The 17,254-nt window shown below is 53.1% G+C and overlaps 9 protein-coding genes across 9 annotated transcripts; 3 read left to right on the forward strand and 6 right to left on the reverse strand.

Moving 5' to 3' along the window:
- Positions 1 to 45: 45 nt before the first annotated feature.
- Positions 46 to 551, reverse strand: MCYG_08357 (histone H2A; the record flags this gene model as incomplete). Its single annotated transcript, XM_002843228.1, has 3 exons — positions 46 to 302; positions 358 to 446; positions 499 to 551. The coding sequence occupies 3 exons, from the start codon at positions 549 to 551 to the stop codon at positions 46 to 48; spliced, it is 399 nt and encodes a 132-aa protein (XP_002843274.1).
- Positions 552 to 1,023: 472 nt separating this feature from the next.
- Positions 1,024 to 1,580, forward strand: MCYG_08358 (histone H2B; the record flags this gene model as incomplete). The annotated part of the gene is made up of 3 exons (XM_002843229.1): positions 1,024 to 1,195; positions 1,257 to 1,328; positions 1,402 to 1,580. 3 exons carry the CDS (start codon positions 1,024 to 1,026, stop codon positions 1,578 to 1,580), a joined length of 423 nt encoding a protein of 140 aa, XP_002843275.1.
- Positions 1,581 to 1,914: 334 nt separating this feature from the next.
- MCYG_08359 (cysteine protease atg4) lies at positions 1,915 to 3,463 on the reverse strand (the record flags this gene model as incomplete). The annotated part of the gene is made up of 3 exons (XM_002843230.1): positions 1,915 to 2,284; positions 2,336 to 2,750; positions 2,827 to 3,463. 3 exons carry the CDS (start codon positions 3,461 to 3,463, stop codon positions 1,915 to 1,917), a joined length of 1,422 nt encoding a protein of 473 aa, XP_002843276.1.
- Positions 3,464 to 4,095: 632 nt separating this feature from the next.
- Positions 4,096 to 5,957, forward strand: MCYG_08360 (conserved hypothetical protein; the record flags this gene model as incomplete). Its single annotated transcript, XM_002843231.1, has 3 exons — positions 4,096 to 4,109; positions 4,193 to 5,440; positions 5,507 to 5,957. The coding sequence occupies 3 exons, from the start codon at positions 4,096 to 4,098 to the stop codon at positions 5,955 to 5,957; spliced, it is 1,713 nt and encodes a 570-aa protein (XP_002843277.1).
- An 860-nt stretch (positions 5,958 to 6,817) lies between these two features.
- Positions 6,818 to 8,444, reverse strand: MCYG_08361 (meiotically up-regulated gene 185 protein; the record flags this gene model as incomplete). The annotated part of the gene is made up of 2 exons (XM_002843232.1): positions 6,818 to 8,261; positions 8,332 to 8,444. The coding sequence occupies 2 exons, from the start codon at positions 8,442 to 8,444 to the stop codon at positions 6,818 to 6,820; spliced, it is 1,557 nt and encodes a 518-aa protein (XP_002843278.1).
- A 786-nt stretch (positions 8,445 to 9,230) lies between these two features.
- On the forward strand, positions 9,231 to 10,329 carry MCYG_08362 (uncharacterized protein; the record flags this gene model as incomplete). The annotated part of the gene is made up of 2 exons (XM_002843233.1): positions 9,231 to 9,453; positions 9,512 to 10,329. 2 exons carry the CDS (start codon positions 9,231 to 9,233, stop codon positions 10,327 to 10,329), a joined length of 1,041 nt encoding a protein of 346 aa, XP_002843279.1.
- Positions 10,330 to 10,621: 292 nt separating this feature from the next.
- Positions 10,622 to 12,616, reverse strand: MCYG_08363 (F-box domain-containing protein; the record flags this gene model as incomplete). The annotated part of the gene is made up of 4 exons (XM_002843234.1): positions 10,622 to 10,796; positions 10,853 to 11,850; positions 11,962 to 12,115; positions 12,169 to 12,616. 4 exons carry the CDS (start codon positions 12,582 to 12,584, stop codon positions 10,622 to 10,624), a joined length of 1,743 nt encoding a protein of 580 aa, XP_002843280.1.
- Positions 12,617 to 13,653: 1,037 nt separating this feature from the next.
- Positions 13,654 to 15,449, reverse strand: MCYG_08364 (RING-14 protein; the record flags this gene model as incomplete). The annotated part of the gene is made up of 4 exons (XM_002843235.1): positions 13,654 to 13,717; positions 13,965 to 14,097; positions 14,157 to 15,083; positions 15,206 to 15,449. The coding sequence occupies 4 exons, from the start codon at positions 15,447 to 15,449 to the stop codon at positions 13,654 to 13,656; spliced, it is 1,368 nt and encodes a 455-aa protein (XP_002843281.1).
- Positions 15,450 to 15,732: 283 nt separating this feature from the next.
- Positions 15,733 to 17,244, reverse strand: MCYG_08365 (ubiquitin carboxyl-terminal hydrolase; the record flags this gene model as incomplete). Its single annotated transcript, XM_002843236.1, has 6 exons — positions 15,733 to 16,259; positions 16,327 to 16,505; positions 16,574 to 16,755; positions 16,828 to 16,951; positions 16,989 to 17,083; positions 17,140 to 17,244. The coding sequence occupies 6 exons, from the start codon at positions 17,242 to 17,244 to the stop codon at positions 15,733 to 15,735; spliced, it is 1,212 nt and encodes a 403-aa protein (XP_002843282.1).
- Between the last annotated feature and the right edge of the window lie 10 nt (positions 17,245 to 17,254).

A 17,254-nucleotide genomic window follows, 5' to 3' on the forward strand; every position in this document is an offset into this window, starting at 1 on the left:
ATTGTAACATAAGATAGACAGTAGAAGAAAGAGAAAGAAGGGGAACTACAACTCCTGGGACGACTTGTGCCGGCCTTGGGGTGTTCTTGGGGAGCAGGTTGGGTGGATGTAGGGCATGACACCGCCCTGGGCGATGATGACGTGACCGAGCAGCTTGTTGAGTTCCTCGTCGTTGCGGATGGCCAGCTCGAGATGGCGAGGGATGATACGGGTCTTCTTGTTGTCGCGGGCAGCGTTGCCAGCCAACTCGAGCACTTCAGCGGCGAGATACTCCAGCACAGCGGCAAGATAGACAGGGGCAACTACCACATCTTAGTACGGACTCTATAATCGCAGAGGATAATAATATAAACATACCAGCACCGACACGCTGAGCGTAGTTGCCCTTGCGGAGGAGACGGTGGACACGACCGACTGGGAACGCGAGACCAGCCTTGGAAGAGCGACTAGGACGTGTTAGATTCATCATCATCATCAGTAGAGACATAAGAGACGTACGACTGAGAAGTCTTGGTGCCAGAGGCCTTGCCGCCAGATTTTCCGCCAGTCATTTTGATAGAGTACTGAGTACTGAGTACTGAGGACTTAAGAGTAGAGTAGAGTAGAGTAGAGTAGAGTAGAGTGGTAGTGGTGGTGGTCGTTGTGGTTGAGAAGAAGAAGAGAGCGAAAGCCTTCTTTATAGCAGAAAAGACGCAAGGAAGATCAACTTTTTCGCCCCTCAGATCAATAATACCGATACGGTAAGTTACAGAGTCGCGTCCCGCCGCTGCCCGCGCGCCCCGTCCTCTAATCATACAGATCATACGCCAGCGTTACCCGTATTGAAATTCTCGCTCGAATCACGCAAAAACAAGATCACGCCCGCCTTTTTCTGCCGCTTCCTCCTTATAAAGTCGCGAGGTTCGTCTTCTTCTCTTCTTCTTCTTGCAACCACCCAAGCTACATCTGCCTCTTGACGTTGACTTGCGCCTGATAGCCTGCTCTACTACTCTTCTCTACTCTCTACCACTCTTCTACGTCGCAATGGCACCAAAAGCTGCTGAGAAGAAGCCCTCCACCGCCGGCAAGGCCCCGGCTGGCAAGGCGCCCGCTGAGAAGAAGGAGGCCGGCAAGAAGACTGCCTCTGCCGCCTCTGGAGACAAGAAGAAGCGCACCAAGGCCAGAAAGGAGACCTACTCCTCCTACATCTTCAAGGGTGAGTCCCGATCCAGTCTTTGGGATCTGTTCTGGTTGATGCATGGCTAACGCATGTCCAGTCCTCAAGCAAGTCCACCCCGACACCGGTATCTCCAAGCGCGCCATGTCCACCCTCAACTCTTTCGTCAACGGTATGTTCTGTCTGTATATATATATATATATATATAAATATAAATATGTATGAACCACTCTAACGACATGCAGACATCTTCGAGCGTGTTGCCACCGAGGCCTCCAAGCTCGCTGCCTACAACAAGAAGTCCACCATCTCCACCAGAGAGATTCAGACCTCCGTCCGTCTCATCCTCCCCGGTGAGCTGGCCAAGCACGCCGTCTCCGAGGGCACCAAGGCCGTCACCAAGTACTCTTCCTCTGCCCGATAAACGACTTCCCTCTCTCTCTTTCTTTTTATCTTCCTGTTCATGGCTGAGGTGGGCTCTGGGTGTTTCGTGGGTTGTCTTTATTACTCTTTAACTGGGATCGGATGGTCGTTTCTCTCTATTTCTTAGTCGAGTCTGTTTATTTCTCGATAGTGCTATGTTAATGTCATGATATGGCCTGTACCATAACCCTTCACTTCCAGTGCATATATCATGGTGTAGTCATTATATGCGATATCACGCGCAAGTCATAGATTGTGGAAGTCCTTGATGTGGAAGTGATATTGATTATGGATGTAAGTGTTATATGGAAGCCCTGATATGAAGTCATGTAATGTCAAAACTCGTCAAAAGATTCGACTTCCTCTTCAGCGCCCTCCCGCTCGCAGCCAGCCTCCCGAGCACTCCCCTCGTCGTCAAAGATGTGGATGATGCCCGCCTTGCCGCCCGTCCGCCGTATCCGCCCCTTCAGGTCCTCCCAGTCGCCCTCGTCACGCACCAGGAACCCGATCAGCATGCTCGGGTCCATCTCCCGGATGTGTAGCCGCCGCAGACGCCGTGTGTGGTACGTCGACAGCTCCCCAGGGCTGTACACGTCTTCCCCGGCCGTGCGTGGCGGCAGACTCGGCCGCGTCTGGTGCGGATCCAGGTAGAAGAACGTGTCCCCTTGTGTAGCGATAAAGTAGTGTGACGACGACGGCCGGCCACTGCATTATGTCAGTACTAGTATATATATATTATATAAGTAAAAAACTCACCCTGCAATGCCGACGGACTGAGGAAAGCGGATGACTTCCTTGAGGGACTCCCAGTACACGGGCGTCACCCGGTCGATCCCCAGCCTCACTCCAAGCAGTATCAGCGTCGGCTTGATGCTGTCGTCTTCTCCGTCTTCTCCAAGGCCCCGGCACGCAATCTCACGGAACTGTCGCTCGTAGATGTCAGACCCGTCGCTGGTGATGTACACGTTCAGCCCGGCCTGCGGGTGCCCGTTTGCCAGCGCCTGTATGCACTGTGCCGCCGCCGCGGGGCCAAACCACTCGCCAGGACACTTGCCACAGGCTGTTGCCCCGTGCTGCACGAACCGGTGGATCGAGAAGGGAGCTCGCGGATGGTCTGCAAACAGAGACAGCAGCTCGCTTTCTTCCTGCTCTTGGCTGCCCCGTCGCCATCCTACGCCCAGTTAGTTAGCGTACATAACGTTATGTGTGTAGTATTTACAACTGCGTGGGTGTACGGGCAGACATACCTCGTCCCAGCCGGAGGAAGAGAAGGGTGTTGGCAAGCAGGCTTTGGCCAGACCGGATCATGCACCCCCATCCGGTGTCTGAGGTGAAGCCCTGCGTGTCGATGAGCTGGCTGCGCAGGCGCACGCCCAGGGGCATCGACGAGCTGCTGCTCCCGCCTGTCTTGGGTATCGGCGGGAAGTGGGATCGGTACGTTATCCACAGTCTCGATTCAAAGTCGTCTAGGAAGAGCGGTGGCCACGCCGGTGTGGCAGCTTCTGCTGACCCCGATCCCGCCGGCGTCGAGAGGTGAACGAACGAGGATATGGCTGAGCTGGGTGTCGTTGGTCTGTTGTCGTCCGTCGACGTCCGTCTCTCACCAGGCTTCCCATATGAACGCCGTTCCTGGGTCTCGTTCTTCTTGCTGACGCTGTCCGCTTCCGAGGGCCGTTCCGAGGGCCGTTCTGACGACAGTTCCTGGGAGGCATGATGTGATTCTGGCTCTAGTATCTGTGTAGAAGCCTGTGAAGATGCTGCCGGCTGCTGGTACTCGCATCCCAGACACCAGATGGGAAGGCCGCTGTCATCGTTCTTCGGTTCTGGGTCCCAGAAGAACTGGATGATCTTCTTGTACTGGTTTCCGAGGTCGACGTTGTTCATCTCTGCACAGTCAGTATATATCTATATCTATGTCTCCATATATATGTGTGCTGCCTCTCTCACTGTATATATATCGGTCTCGTATACTAAGGCTGGAGCTGCGCCTGATATGCTTCTTGCAACCCCAGGGATCAAAGGCCAGTCATTTGTTCACGCTGAACCAGGCACTGTAGTAATATAAGATAACCGACGGAGCAAACTGTCATAAACAGATAAATAATCTGCTACAAATAAGCAAAATGACAAAGGGATGAAGATGAAGTTGGTCTTTCTGGCCGCGTGAACATCATCGATACAAGATGGAGCAACACAAAATAGCCTCATGTGGGGGTGTTTGCTTCTTTTGCCTGAGCTTCACCTTTTGTCACTTCAAAACTTCGACCTTTTTTTCTGATACAAAACAACAAGGAGAAGGAGAAGAAGCTGTTGACAAGTTGATTGCTAGTAGCAAGCAAGATGCCGGTTAGGCGGCACGGGAAGCACAGAGGTGAAGTTCCATAAGGTCTCTAACAGCTTTGTTTCACGCCTTTTACTGACGCGTTGGGTGACAGGCAGCAGAAGGGCCCATGAAAAACCCCCCGGTACGCTGATGAGAGAAGAAGACAGCCTGGATGCAGGCAGGCAGTATAGAGATGCAGGCTAATCCGTCATAGACGCGTCCGGTGAGGAGCATCAGTTTACTCTCAGCCAGGAAGCTCGCAACACGGAACGCCACTTCTTTCAGCGCAGCAACCGCCAGCTCCGCTATCAGACCGTCCAGTTCGTCAGCGGTGGACAAAAGGAGCCGGACGACCCTTCTGTCCTCAGGAATCTAGATAATCTCGCCCTGGACCAGCCTGGCCAGCCTGCTCGGCCTGAGGATGTCGATATCGACGTCGACACCGTCGTTGAGGAGTTACATGTGACTGCCTCCAGGGAAGAGCCCACGGATGACCTCTTCTCCATCGATGCAGACGGTGACAAGACCACTCCCAAACCTACATTCCCGAAACCCGTTATCAACTGTGATTCCTCTGATTCCAGCGAAGACGAGGTTGTCTTTAAAGGCAGAAGGCCAGCCTGGGGATACTGGAGTCAACATGTGTCCCCCATAGTCATCAACGACCCTCCAGCCACGGCCAGGGCTCAAGATACGCATCCCAGACGCAGTAACCAGACCGGCCGCCACGAAAATCCCGGGTACCAAGGGTGGACCGGCGTGACTGAAGCTTCGGCGCCACACAAGGTGGTGCTGGAGTTCGGGAACGACTCGGCTGATTCTGATGCCGTTGCAGACTACATTGCCAATATCGATCAAGATGACGCGTCTGGCAGCTCTACAGATGACGAACAGCCAGGCAGAGCCGCTACTCCCAAAACTCCGCACATGTCAGGCCCAGACGGTGTTGAGAATATAGACAGTTCCGACGAAGGGGAAGACGACGATGATGACAATGACGGCTCTGATCTTGAAGAGATAATTGACGAGGACATGCAGTGGATGTCTGACGAACAGCTTGCTCACCTCCTCGACAACCGCGACATCCCCGACATGGACGCGGACGAGATCGACTTTTTCACCACGAACGGGTTCGCCAGATCCGCTGCAACAACTACGTCGGGTTTGAAGAAGAAAAAGAAGAACAAGAAGAAGAGTGCACAGCTACGAGAACCCGTGTCGGCTTCCAAACTCGCCGATATGTTCGAAGAGGACCCCTACGGCGTCTTTGATGTCATGGACCGCAACCGTGCTAGCGTGATGGGTAAGAAGGCAAGAGGGAAGATTCCGGACTTCAACCTGTCCGACAGCGAGCTCGAATCCAACATCCAGGCTTCCTGGGAGGCTGATCGGGAGAAGAAGAAGGCCAAGAAGCTTGAACGGGAGGAACTGCGCGCACAGGGGCTGCTGGGCAGATTTGGCAAGTCTCAGCCACAGGGGAACTCCCCCAATGACGTTCGTGATGAGATCCGTTCGTTTATGATGTCCCGGACACAGACGTAAGTTTTATACTCGCTTTCTCCCTCTCGCTAGCTTCCCCCTCTTAACGTTGACAATCCTTGCAGCCTCCACCTCCCACCAATGACCAAAAAGGACCGCAGGATCGTCCATGAGATAGCCAACGCGCTCTCGCTCAAATCCATCTCCCGTGGTAAAGGCAACGACCGCTTCCCCATCCTCACAAAGACCCAGGGCACTCCTGTCTTCTACCCTGACGAGACCGCGAAACTCGACGCCCTCGTTTTCCGCCACCGGATCACACGATACTCTGAGAGACGGCGGACAGAAGCAGGCGCACGCCCCGCCAAGTCCAGCGGCGAGGCCAAAGCAGCCTCGTACAGGGACGGAGATGTCGTGGGAGCATGGGCGCCAGAGATCGGTGCTGATAACCGGGGCAGGGTCATGCTGGAGAAGATGGGCTGGAATACCGGCATGTCTCTCGGCGCGGCCAACAACAAGGGAATCCTACAGCCTATTACCCATGTTGTCAAGACTACAAAGGCAGGTCTGGGATAAGGACTGTTTACTCACCACCTGGTGTCATCTCTGTGTTATGGCGTTTCTCTACGGCCGTGGTTATGAAAAGTATGTTAGAGTAATGGGTAAAGGAAGGGATGGTTATTAAGGGTAGTCATTATCTGCGCATACCGCATAATAAATACTGTTCAACGCAAGCATATCTGTTTCTAGTACATGATGTATGAGTATCTCTGGCTTGTCTGCTCATGATTCTACATGAATACATGTTTTAATGTGTGGTTGTTGTATATTTCTGTGTTTTTGTAGAAAATTGGTCGAATTTAACTAATTTATAAAAATGTCAAAATATATAAAATATTTATTCAAATAGCCAAAACATGTACAAACATCAACGTCGAGGCCTCCTAGCGCCGGGAACATGCTCTATACCACGTAGATACATCGTCTATAGTTATTATCGGTAAATATTTACCCTGATTACGGTCTAACCGTGCTGTTGTCCATGGAGGGTGAGCTACATGCATCCATGGATGATACGCCTTCAACACGCTCAAATCCACAAGCAATCCAAGGCCACGTCTGTCAGTGTTATATGTGATATAGAATATAGAGTCTAATGTCATATTTCAATATATAATGCTCGTCGTGTAAAGTTGGAGTGTTATATTTCAATTGATATCAACATCACAGCTTCAACCGTTATCATATATCAAATATAGTAATTTCCACAGTATGGCATGATAAAACTATATTTTTTCTAAGATGATTTACACTGCAAATATACGTGGATTGATGAAGACACCTCAATAACTGGTCTACTCGCTTTATATGCACAAGAAACATATGGATACGTAAGTCGTTAAACATCAATTGATCATCACTGGAAGAGAAACAGTTCACTTCCTCTTCTTCTTCGAAGACTGCTGTTTCTGGGCCGTCGGGGGCTGAGCATGGTCTAGTTCCCTTAGATGGGTGAACAGTTTACTTCTGGATGTAAAGGACTCGCGGCAAACGGCGCAGACAAACTGCTCAGCCGCTGTCTCGGCTGCTGCTGCTGCCTTTTTGGCGCGCTTCTGCTTCGCCTTGCCTGGTTTCTTGACGGGGGCTGAGTCGTCCTCGTCTGGTTGAGCCGTGGAGAGAGAAGATAGCTTCTCCGTGACAGAGTCCGTGTCAGGGTGGTCTCCCAGTACGTGTTTTCGGATCTCTTCTTCGTCAACCTCCTCGTCATCGGGATCTTCCGTACCTGCATCACCCGGTTGGTTTGCATTAGACACACCCTCGTCTGAACCGTCAGCGGGTTCCGGTGCTGGTAGTTCCTGTTCTGATACTGGGGTCTGTGACCCTGTCAGCTCATTTTCATCAGCGTCATCGGACATTGGCTCGATCTCCCCGGGCTCTACCGCGTCTAGGTTAAGATGCCTGTCCTCAATCTGCATCTCGCGCTGCAGCTGCTTCAGCGCTTTGACATGCTTCTTGCTCCGCTCATGGGCTTCAAACTGCTTCTCGCTCTTGAAATTCTTATTACATATCACGCATTCAAAGTGATTCTGCTCCGACTCGGATTCGCTGGGGAACTCATCCTCGACCTCTTCCGCCTGGGCCCATTCGGGAAGTGTAAAGTCCCTTAGTTTGGCCTCGTTAGCCTGGCGAGACCGGGCAGCCTGGGCGGCCGCAGAGTCACGGAGGATCTTTTGGCGATCAGCCTCGCTCTGGACCGTAGCCTTGTAGCGAGGGTCTCGTTTTCGTGCAAAGGCGACCAGCGAGCGGACTGCGTCGTTGAAGCCCCGAATGCCATCTTCGCGTAGACGTCTGTTTTCCTTCTCCATCAGCCGGCGCACGCGGCGGTCAGGGGCCTCGGAGTACTTGTACAGATCCTTCCACGCGTAGGACTTTTTTGTGGCAAAGCTGCTCCATGCAGAGTAGAATCTGCGGACGGAATCAGGGGGATCGTCCTTGCGGCCAAAGGAGGGGTAGTGGACGGGTTCTAAATCATCCCACCGGCATGCGACCAGCTCTTCGCTCGCGAGCCGGTTGAATGTGTCGTTGAGCCCACCGAAGAAGCCCGAGGGTGCGTCAGAGAACTCCATGCGAGGGTTGAACTTCATGATGAGCGACATGACATCAGCGGCCGCCGTGAACCTCGAGTTCTCCGGCCCTTGCGCACCGGTATCACCGCTGCCTGCATCCTTATGCGAGTCATACCAGGCGCGTTCTTGGGGGTCTGATAAGATCTCATACGCTGACTGCACCTCTGCAAAGAGCGCTGTGGCCTCCTCGACGTTCCCATAGTTCTTGTCCGGGTGTAGTTCCAACGCCTTTCGTCGATATGCTTTTTTTATCCTGAGAAGAAGAAAGCGTCAGCTATCGTCCACCAAACCGCGATGACTAGCTCGAAAAGGAAAATGCGTACTCCTCCGCCGTAGCCGTCCGTTCCACCTCTAGAATCGCGTAAAAGTCTCTCTCGAAAGCATCGCGCGGTTCATCTGGTGCACCCTGGCGGGAGGAAGACTGACCTTGACCCATTAGTAGCGACAAAAAAACAAACACCAACTGCTTCTTATTTTCGTGGTGGAGGAGTTTATCGTGAGATCAACCCGCCACTAGTGCACGAGATCATATATAACTCCGTGTCGTATAAGGACTAAATATTATCGAATTAGCAAACTGTGTGTTTTTTTTTTCTGATTTCTCAAAAATTTGTCTCATCGAAATAATTCGATATCAACATCACGTGATATATCGTGAGGTCGCGTTTCGATGTTGAAAAGGAAGAAGAAGAAGAAGAACGACAAAGAGATGGCGATTCGAGCTGCAGATGACAGCAGCCAGGCGTAGCATGTATGTAAAGAGCACGGCGCCCTGCAATAAGAAAAGAGAGGGAGAGAAAAAGCAACCTGTAGCCAAATCGTACGTGTTAGAAGTGCGTTTCGAGCAAAAAGGAGACACGGGAAAAAAGCACTGAAAACCTCACGAGATGCGGTTGTTTGCAATTGGCCTGGCTTGAGGCTGCAGTTTGCCCCGTCATGAAGATGCGCCGCAAGAGAGGCTGTCATCTTGTCTTAGGGGCGGGAGAAGATGGGAGTTGCGCGCGCCGCAGGTTGGCCGTTTGACTCCTCTTTCACGCAGCCAACAGGCGGTTAGTGCATATAAACTATTGGAATATCAGAGGATGGAGGTGAGGCATCCGTTATCGTCCAGAGGATATATCAGTTATAAAGGGGAGCCGGTTGGTGGGTAGTAAGAAGTGAAGAGAAGAAGAGTCAGTTGGTTATTAGTTACTTGCTACAACATCAACATACGAACAACATCATGAAGCAGACAAACGCCTGGAGAAAGGCTGGAGCTGCCCTGCCAGCCTGCAGTGAGGCAGACGTCTGCGACGAAGAGACGAGACGGGATGTCGACCTGATGATACTGGACTACATCGTCTGCGCGGCCATCACGTCCATACTGCATGAGCGCATCGCTGAGAGACAAGGCACCGAGCCACAGGGAATCCACGGCTGCGACAGATGGCTCGAGATATCAGAGGGTGAGTCCGGTTGATCTGTGGCTGAATTGTATATAGATGTGATGCTGATGGACGGTAGCTACGCTGCATCTGTTCAAGGCGAACAACCCTGGAGAGACACTGTCGGAAGACATCAAATTCAAGATACAGACTCTCAACTTCGCAAACCTCTTCTTCAGACGGTTCAAGCGGACGGCATATCTGCCCTCTCGCTCAGCTCTGGCGGCCCAGCGTAAGAAGAGCTCCGAGAGGGCCAGACGATGGCTGGAGGACGGTGGGTTCACGCAGACAAGCGACACTCTCGACCGGGCGTTTGAGAGGTTGCGGCCGGTAATATCGCCGTCCTGGATAGACGAGAATCGACGGACGTTCCTTGCTCACATGGCAGTGAAGGAGACGGAGGAGTACGAGTTTGACCAGGACACTTCGGTGACGCTGCTCGATATCCTGCCTGAGCTGATGGAGCTTTGCGACTCAGCCCCTGAAGCCGTGAGCGAGGACGTCTGCACTGTTGCCGTCTCGTTCATGCTGCATGCGGCTATAGAACAGGGCCTGCTCTTTGGCCGGACGGGGCCGCAGGTCATCGACGAAGCGTTTGCATGGGGGGACGAAGGCGATGACCAGAGCTGGACGGAGACCAGAGACGGGTACCGGCTGTCTCTCTGTCCGGCCGAAGAGGATGATGCAGACGACTACGGCGAGCAGCTAAAGAGGATCATATACGAGCATCCTCCGTTCGACTTTGAGGGCGAAGTCCTGCAGATGATAAAACGCCTGCAGCAGACGTGGGAAACGCCCGTCCTCAACCAGCTGGAGCAAGGCAAATTATTCTCATTAGACACAGACGAAGTCGCAGCCTTTAAACGGCGCGTGATATTTACTCATTTGGGGAGCTGAGAAGTATAAGATGATAAAACAGCCCGAAAACAAGGAGCAATAGAGGAGAAAGAATAAAAAGAATACAGAGGGGAGTTTGTGGTATGTAGAATATCGAACGCCCCCAGTCCCAAGTCCGGAATCCAATATTAAAGCAAACCCAAAGAATGAAAAGATAAGACAAAAAGATCATAAGATGTCGTGTCCTCGTTATGGTTCGTTAATGTTTTTTTTTTTCTCTTATTATTATTATTATTATTTTTTTTTTTGGTGCTTTTCTTTTCCAGGCGATGAGATGTTGAGATTGAGCTGACTAGTCGTCAGGATATTCATCGCGGATGTTGCTCACGAAGCGACGGGTTTCGATGTCGTATCGTTTGAAGTATTTCCCTGCAAAGTGGAAGAAAGCGTCCGGGATCTCAGACGCTTCAAGCTCGCAGACTTCGATGTTTTCTTCCGCGACATAGCGGACGCTTTTATCCTCTACCCTGCATGGGAGGTTAGGTGACATTCTAAGAAAGAGAGACAGAAGGATTCAACTTACAGGACATGGTAGAAGGACTGATGGCGACCGGCATGGAGACGGTCAACGCCCATCCTCTCCATCCACTGCTCGCCAGCACCGCATTCGGGGTCCCACCCTGTTACCAAGCCGATGTATTCATACCGCTTGTGCCGGAAGAGCTGGCCGACCTTGTACTTGACGTTGCCGTTGGCCGCGCTCCTTCGCCGGACCTGCTTTGGTATCTCGTCGCTGGCCTTCATCACACTGACGCTCTCGCGCAGGTGCTCGTATTCGGGCAAGCTGCGGAAGAGTGGGATGAGGTACTGTTCGATCAGATACACGTCAGCCGGGAAGTCGGTTGCAAAGTGCTCCATCAGGGACGGCAGGTGACGGCGGAGAGGGAGGTGTTCGGCTCGTCGGCGTTCGGGCCCCTGGGGGGTGTTCTGGCTGTCTGGGTTGGCGTATTTGGCAAAGAGCATGGATGCCCAGAGGGCGGCATACTTGACGTTGACGATGTCGAGGGAGGTTTGGCGGAAGTGCGGCGTCTGGAGAACGGAGTTTAGAATGTTCTTGCCGCACCGGAGAACGATCTCGGCCGTGAAGGACTCGCGAAGGAAAGTCGACTGGGAGAGGGTGAGGGCTCCGAGGAAATTCAGCTGGCTCTGCAACTCGGAGACGGGAGTCTCGCTGGTGGAGCGGAAGGGGTCCATGTACATGAAGTCACCCTCTTCCCCGTCCGGAAGACGGTTGCCGGCGAGGTCGTGGTTGGGTTCGGGGCGGATGATAACGTGGACGTGGAAGGGGAAGCCGCAGGGATGGGCGTCCAGGCCGAGTCTCTGGGCAACATAGCAGTATATGGCGGCCGATATCAGGGGGAGAGAGTTGTGCCGTTCACTGGTGAGAGCCGCGCCCAGGAAGTTGTGTTCGATGTTGTAGAACTCTCTGCCGGACTCGATGCCGGTGAGGTTGTTCTCTCGCAGGAACTCAGCCGTCATCACGGCCCGTTCTCGGGGGGTATATTCGGAGATATTTGGGTACTGCCGTTTCATCCGTCCGACTATATTGTCCAAGCTTCGAGAGATCTATGTCTGTTAGCTATCTGTACGCTGGTAAGGAATGTATGCCGATAATGCATGGGTCAAACGCACGTCGTCAAAGTCTCCGGTCCCAGAGTCGAGGATGAACATGTCAAACGCGCCCAGAGCGTACTCGAGGGACACCTCCTCGCCGTTTCTCAGCCTGTTCCACGTGGGAATGGCCAGGGTGCGGTGCAGACAGCCGAGTATGGCGTTGCTGTAATACCTGTAGACCCAGTCAGTATGTTGGGAGATGCGTCGCTGCTATGGAGCACCCACCGTCGTGCCAGGTAGTCGTCATGGTCCTGGCCGGCATCTGCGTGCCGAATCAGCGTATCCTTAGCATCGTACCCGAAGCTGACGATGCGGTGTATCTTCTCTATGCGTCCGGTCTGGCAGGCGAGGATGCTGTCGAGTATCTCCGTCGTCGAGCGGTCGATCTGGTGCCTCAGCTTGTACAGCTGCTTCCACTCCACGCTCTTTGCGGGCCTGGCAAACTTGTCGGCGATGCCATGACGCTTGTCCCAGAAGCGGAACGAGGTCTTGCAGTAGCCAGCCCAGAGCAGGGGGGCGTTGGTGATGTGTGAGAAGCGCTTCGAGGTCTGCTCGAGGGCGATGGCGGCGGACGGCGGCGTGTAGGTGAGGATGCTGTGCAGGATCTCGTCTGGAAACTGGCTGAGCAGGACTCCTGGCATGGTCACTCTCTCTTCTCTTCTTTTATTCTCCTTTATTCTTCTTTATTCTCTTCTGTGGTGTTGTATGGAGTGCGAAGGAAGAGACGAAGTCGGACGAGAAGCTACTTTAATAGCTTCACCAACTACAACATCTACATCTGCCAATGTATAGATACAACACAACATATACGTACTCTATGCATGTACACCCCGCCATCTCTTAGCATGCATGTGTAGCTTGCTGCGGCCAGGTTTAATCTAACTATTACATCCCTGGCCGTGGCCTCACGGAGCGTTGGCGCATGACTCCGTGTCCATGGCATGGCCTGAGGAGAATACGGGCTGACGGGCTGCTGCGATTCGTCCTTCTGGAACAATCGAACAATATCATTACTTGCTATAGCTACGGGGGGTTTATATGTTGATCTAAATATACATGTACAGCATCTGAAATATGTCGCCGGCCGGCACTATTGTCAGATATCAACGGTAGTGCGCCCATGGCGAGCTGGGGTCTACCCCTGACCAGACGAGGATGACGCCGGCTGCGAGGGCCCATTCGCTGCATCCCATTGCAGCGGCCCGGGGAAGACGGACGGGAGGGAGGCAAAAAAGAGAAAGGGAAAAAAGGCGCATGCGATGTAAGCTTTCCCAGAAAAGAGGGAGTCCTCCTTGCGACGCTGGCTGGGGTCATCCTCGCTTAGGCAGGATAAACAGCTTTTTTTTTGGGAGAATATACATATAGTAAGTGTATAGCGTCATTGCAAGCTGTTTCTCTCGGGCGAAGGCGTCGTCTCTTCTTACTGCTGGGGGGGGGGGGGGGCTGGCTCGTTCAGCTAGATCGATAATTGGCGGCCGGAGACGCTGATTTATCAGGAGCTGAAGGGCGCGAGACGACAGGGTCTTTTGCCCGTCCACCGCTCTTTACCCTCCGTTGAACCTGGGCATTAGAAAACCAAAGAAAGGGGAGAAAGGGGGAAAAGGGCAAGAGAATATATGTGCAGCAATTAAGATATTTCGTGAGCAGGGTGTGTTTTGGTATCATGTTGGCGCCGGCGCTGTTTCTTTTTCTTTTCTTCTTCTTGTCTGATTATGCATAAATAGTCTGGCTCTTGGCTTCGATGTGGATTTCCCGGTGGAACCTGCGGCCAGTCCTGAAGACTTCTGGAGTTATTAGAAGGATGATAAGGGAGGCTAGTGAGAGAGGGCCGAATGGGAGCAACCGAGATGGCTTGCCGGTCCGGATGCTCCCCCTATGCATCTGCCGTGCGAGCTGCATGCTCCGAATAAATATGCGGAAGGGCAGTTCCGTACATGTTATATACACAAAGGTGCTCCGGATATACTCCTCTGCAGGGATGGATGTATATAAAAAGTCGAGCGCATGTGGACTGGCGTTACATCATGCTGCATGCCTCGGCAGGCTCGCCATAGACGTCGACCATCGCGGCGCGCTCGTTCTCCCTCTGCTTGACCTTGGTTTCCTTGGGGAAGGATGACTGCAGGAAGGTAAGCAGCTTGTGGTCCAGGTTTTCTGCTTGACGTTAGGGTCTACTCTTTGGGTACTTTGTATCAGGGGATGCGAAAACGTACTGCTTGTTGCCTCCATGACGACCTCTGCGCGGCACATGGGACAGTGGTTCTGCTGCGCGCGCTGCATGATGACCAGACACCGGATGCAGAAGACGTGCGAGCACTTGAGCCTGACCGGCTTGAAGGAGATGGTGAAGCAGACGGGGCAGAGGTAGTCGTCCAGCTGCGGCACCACGACCAGAATCTGCTCCGAGATCGCCTGGCAGACGGACTTGGACAGGCTCTGTGCAGAGAAGGGTTCGGTCATGGTGAACGCGGATCGGGCGTGCAGGGCGGTCTGCTTATCGAACTTCTTCAGAATCTTGTTCAGCGCCATGCCGTTGATCTCCTGGAACTTTAGATTCTGCAACACCGCGAGGTTGATGTGCATAAACATCTCTAGGGCGCGCCGTCCGCTGCGCCCAAGCTTCTTGGCGTGGTGCTGCTTGACGAGCTGGGTCTGGAAGGCCTCGAGACGCTGGCGGGCGGCCTCTGACGAGCGCTCGCCGCTGTCCGCTTCGCCCGTGGAGAAGAAGACCTGCATCTCCATGTAGATGCGGAAGACCTCGCGCCAGGCGTAGATGGTGGCCTGATCGGCCTTTTTGGACGTCGGGCTCGTGACCTGGACGATGTTTTCTCTGAGCAGGGAGACCTGGCTGTCGAGGTCCTTCTTCTCGTGCGCCTGCAGGTCTTCGAGGTTGGAGAGGCCTGCCCTGAGCAGACGGAAGAACTCAGAGTCGGAGGAGAGGGGGATCTGGATGGACTGGTAGCTCGCTTCAGCGTCGGTTTTCGTGGTGCAGGAGCTGGCGCAGCTACTGGTGCAGGGATGCTCGCTGCTGGTGTCTGTGTGCATGATGGCTCGATAGGTAAGTAGCTCACTGGGTGGCTTGTCGTCCGGGCCCATGGCGAACGTCAGAACGGGACGTAGGGAGGAGGAAGATTTACATTCTGCAGTATGTGTGTATATGTATAAGTACAAGGCTCTAGCAACCAACAAGACATCACCTTGAGCTGATCGCCACACCCAACCGGGGTGAGCGCTGCTTAGGCCATCATATAGATATACATACCCCTGAGAGAATATGCAAAACCCACACGGGCCAGCGCGCCCTCTCCATCACCGTCAGCCAGACCGCCGTCCTCTTCGAGCCAGAAGCGGTTGAGAACGTCCGGACTGAGTCCCAGAGAGAGCAGCTCGCTCTGCACCCGCTTGATGCACTTCTTCAACTGGCGGTACGAGATGGCTGACCGAACCCACTGCGAAGGGAAGCCCTCGTTCTCGAGGGTGCTCACGTAACTGTGGCCGAACTTCATCGTGACAGCGCCTCGTCAACGCAACCATCAGTGGCTCTGTTCCCTCTTTGTAATATTCCGGATCCTCCGTCTCTCTTGTACTTCTTCTTCTTCTTCTCTGCCTGGAGGGAAAAACGACTTCAAGTTAACACTTTTTTTTTCTTTATATCACAAGGAAAAACTTGCCAAAAACGGAAAAAGCAAAAAAGGGGGAAAAAAAGAAAGCACGGACCTCGTCATCAGCTGACCCATGTCAAAACTGACTAAGCAAACTTACATAAGAAAGTCACTTAGATAAGCGTTCTTAACTAAGCAGTTCCTTAAGCTTTCCCTTGCGGGCGAGAAGGCGAGTCCAAGTCTGCACGGCAGGGCCGTAATCATGGCGGCGGCTGTTGGCGTAGTCGAGCTCGCTCTGTCTGTTCTGCTGCTCGTCCCTGACCTGCGCGCGCAGAAGGGCCTGCTGCTGGACGAGGGCCTGGCGTTCGCTCAAGAGGGCGGCACGGTCGTATGCTCTGTTGCTACCCTTGGCTGTCGCTAGTTCGGGCACCAATGCTAGCTCGAGCATGGGTGCGGTTAGGCCGTATAGCTCGTCTGGGCCGTTCAGTACGGCGTCCTCGTGGTCTGCCTCGCCTGTTTCTCCGAGTTCGGCTAAGTGTCGGTTTATTTCCTGGAGAGCCTTCACGTTTGATGCCAGGCCGGCCAGATATCCGATCATCGGGTCCTTGGACAGGCTCAGGATGGAAAACTCGATCTCCCCTTCTTCGTACTCTGCCATCCTCGCCTGGATATCTCTCGTCGCCAGTCCGATCCAGTCTTCCTCCATGCATTCTCCTGTCTGCTGTTAGCTGGGTGTTGTTGGGGTTAAAAGTCGATAAGAGGTGACGAAGGGATGACACACCGAGACTCTGGGGTTGACGTTCTAGCCCGTCGAATTTCCACACCCTCCCCTTGGCCTTGACAAACGCGATGAAATGGAATCCTGCTTCGGAGTCATCTGGCTCCTCTTTACCCTTGCCCTTGGGTTTCCGCCCCTGCTGGGTTTTCAGCAGCAGGTCAGCGTTAAGAATGTCCATTTTCCTGTATTCGTTCGTCAGCATATATACATCAATTTCATTGTCTTTTTTCCCAGTCATTTTTTTACCCACCTGGCGAAGGAGTTGTGCACTTTCTTGACGAATTCAAAGTTGCCAATCGCGTTGCCGCGTAGGGCAGGGCTGAAGTCCTTGGTGAACTCGCGGAACGACCTCAACTCCTCTCCCATCTCGATCCCTTCGATGTTGTTGATTATGTTCAGCAACGCAACAGTGGCACATGCATTCTCCACAGTCTAATATCTATTAGTCCATTGGCCATATATAAAGAAGTTATATGCACGCACGAGTTGCATGTATCAACATACCTGGTTGGCAAACCATAGTGACTCCGGGCAGCTCTGTTCTTGCTTGACCGGGTCATCCTCTCTCCAACGGAAGAGGAAGATCAGGCCGTAAATTGGCTTCCTGCCCGTCTCATCAGCAAGCCTTCTAGTTTGTAGGTAGACCAGGGGGATAGAACACATACGGGAGGAAAGCCAGAATCTCCTCGTCCAATGACACCACTTCCTGCACCTTGACGCCCTTGACGCCAAAGTCTCGTAGCATCGCGTTGAAGAATGCCTGCCGAACAGTTAGCTCCTCTCTTCTTCCATCAGATCATCGCGTAAGACACGTACTGGTTCAGACTCGATCTCGCAGAACCCATTCCATCTATCCTTCTCCTCGCTGGTCAGGGGCATGAGCTTCACCTCCGCGGTGTCTCGTTTCTGACGGGCAGCCATTCTCCTCTCT

Source organism: Microsporum canis, genomic scaffold (assembly GCF_000151145.1).
Source record: "Microsporum canis CBS 113480 supercont1.8 genomic scaffold, whole genome shotgun sequence".
In the NCBI taxonomy this organism is placed as follows: domain Eukaryota; kingdom Fungi; phylum Ascomycota; class Eurotiomycetes; order Onygenales; family Arthrodermataceae; genus Microsporum; species Microsporum canis.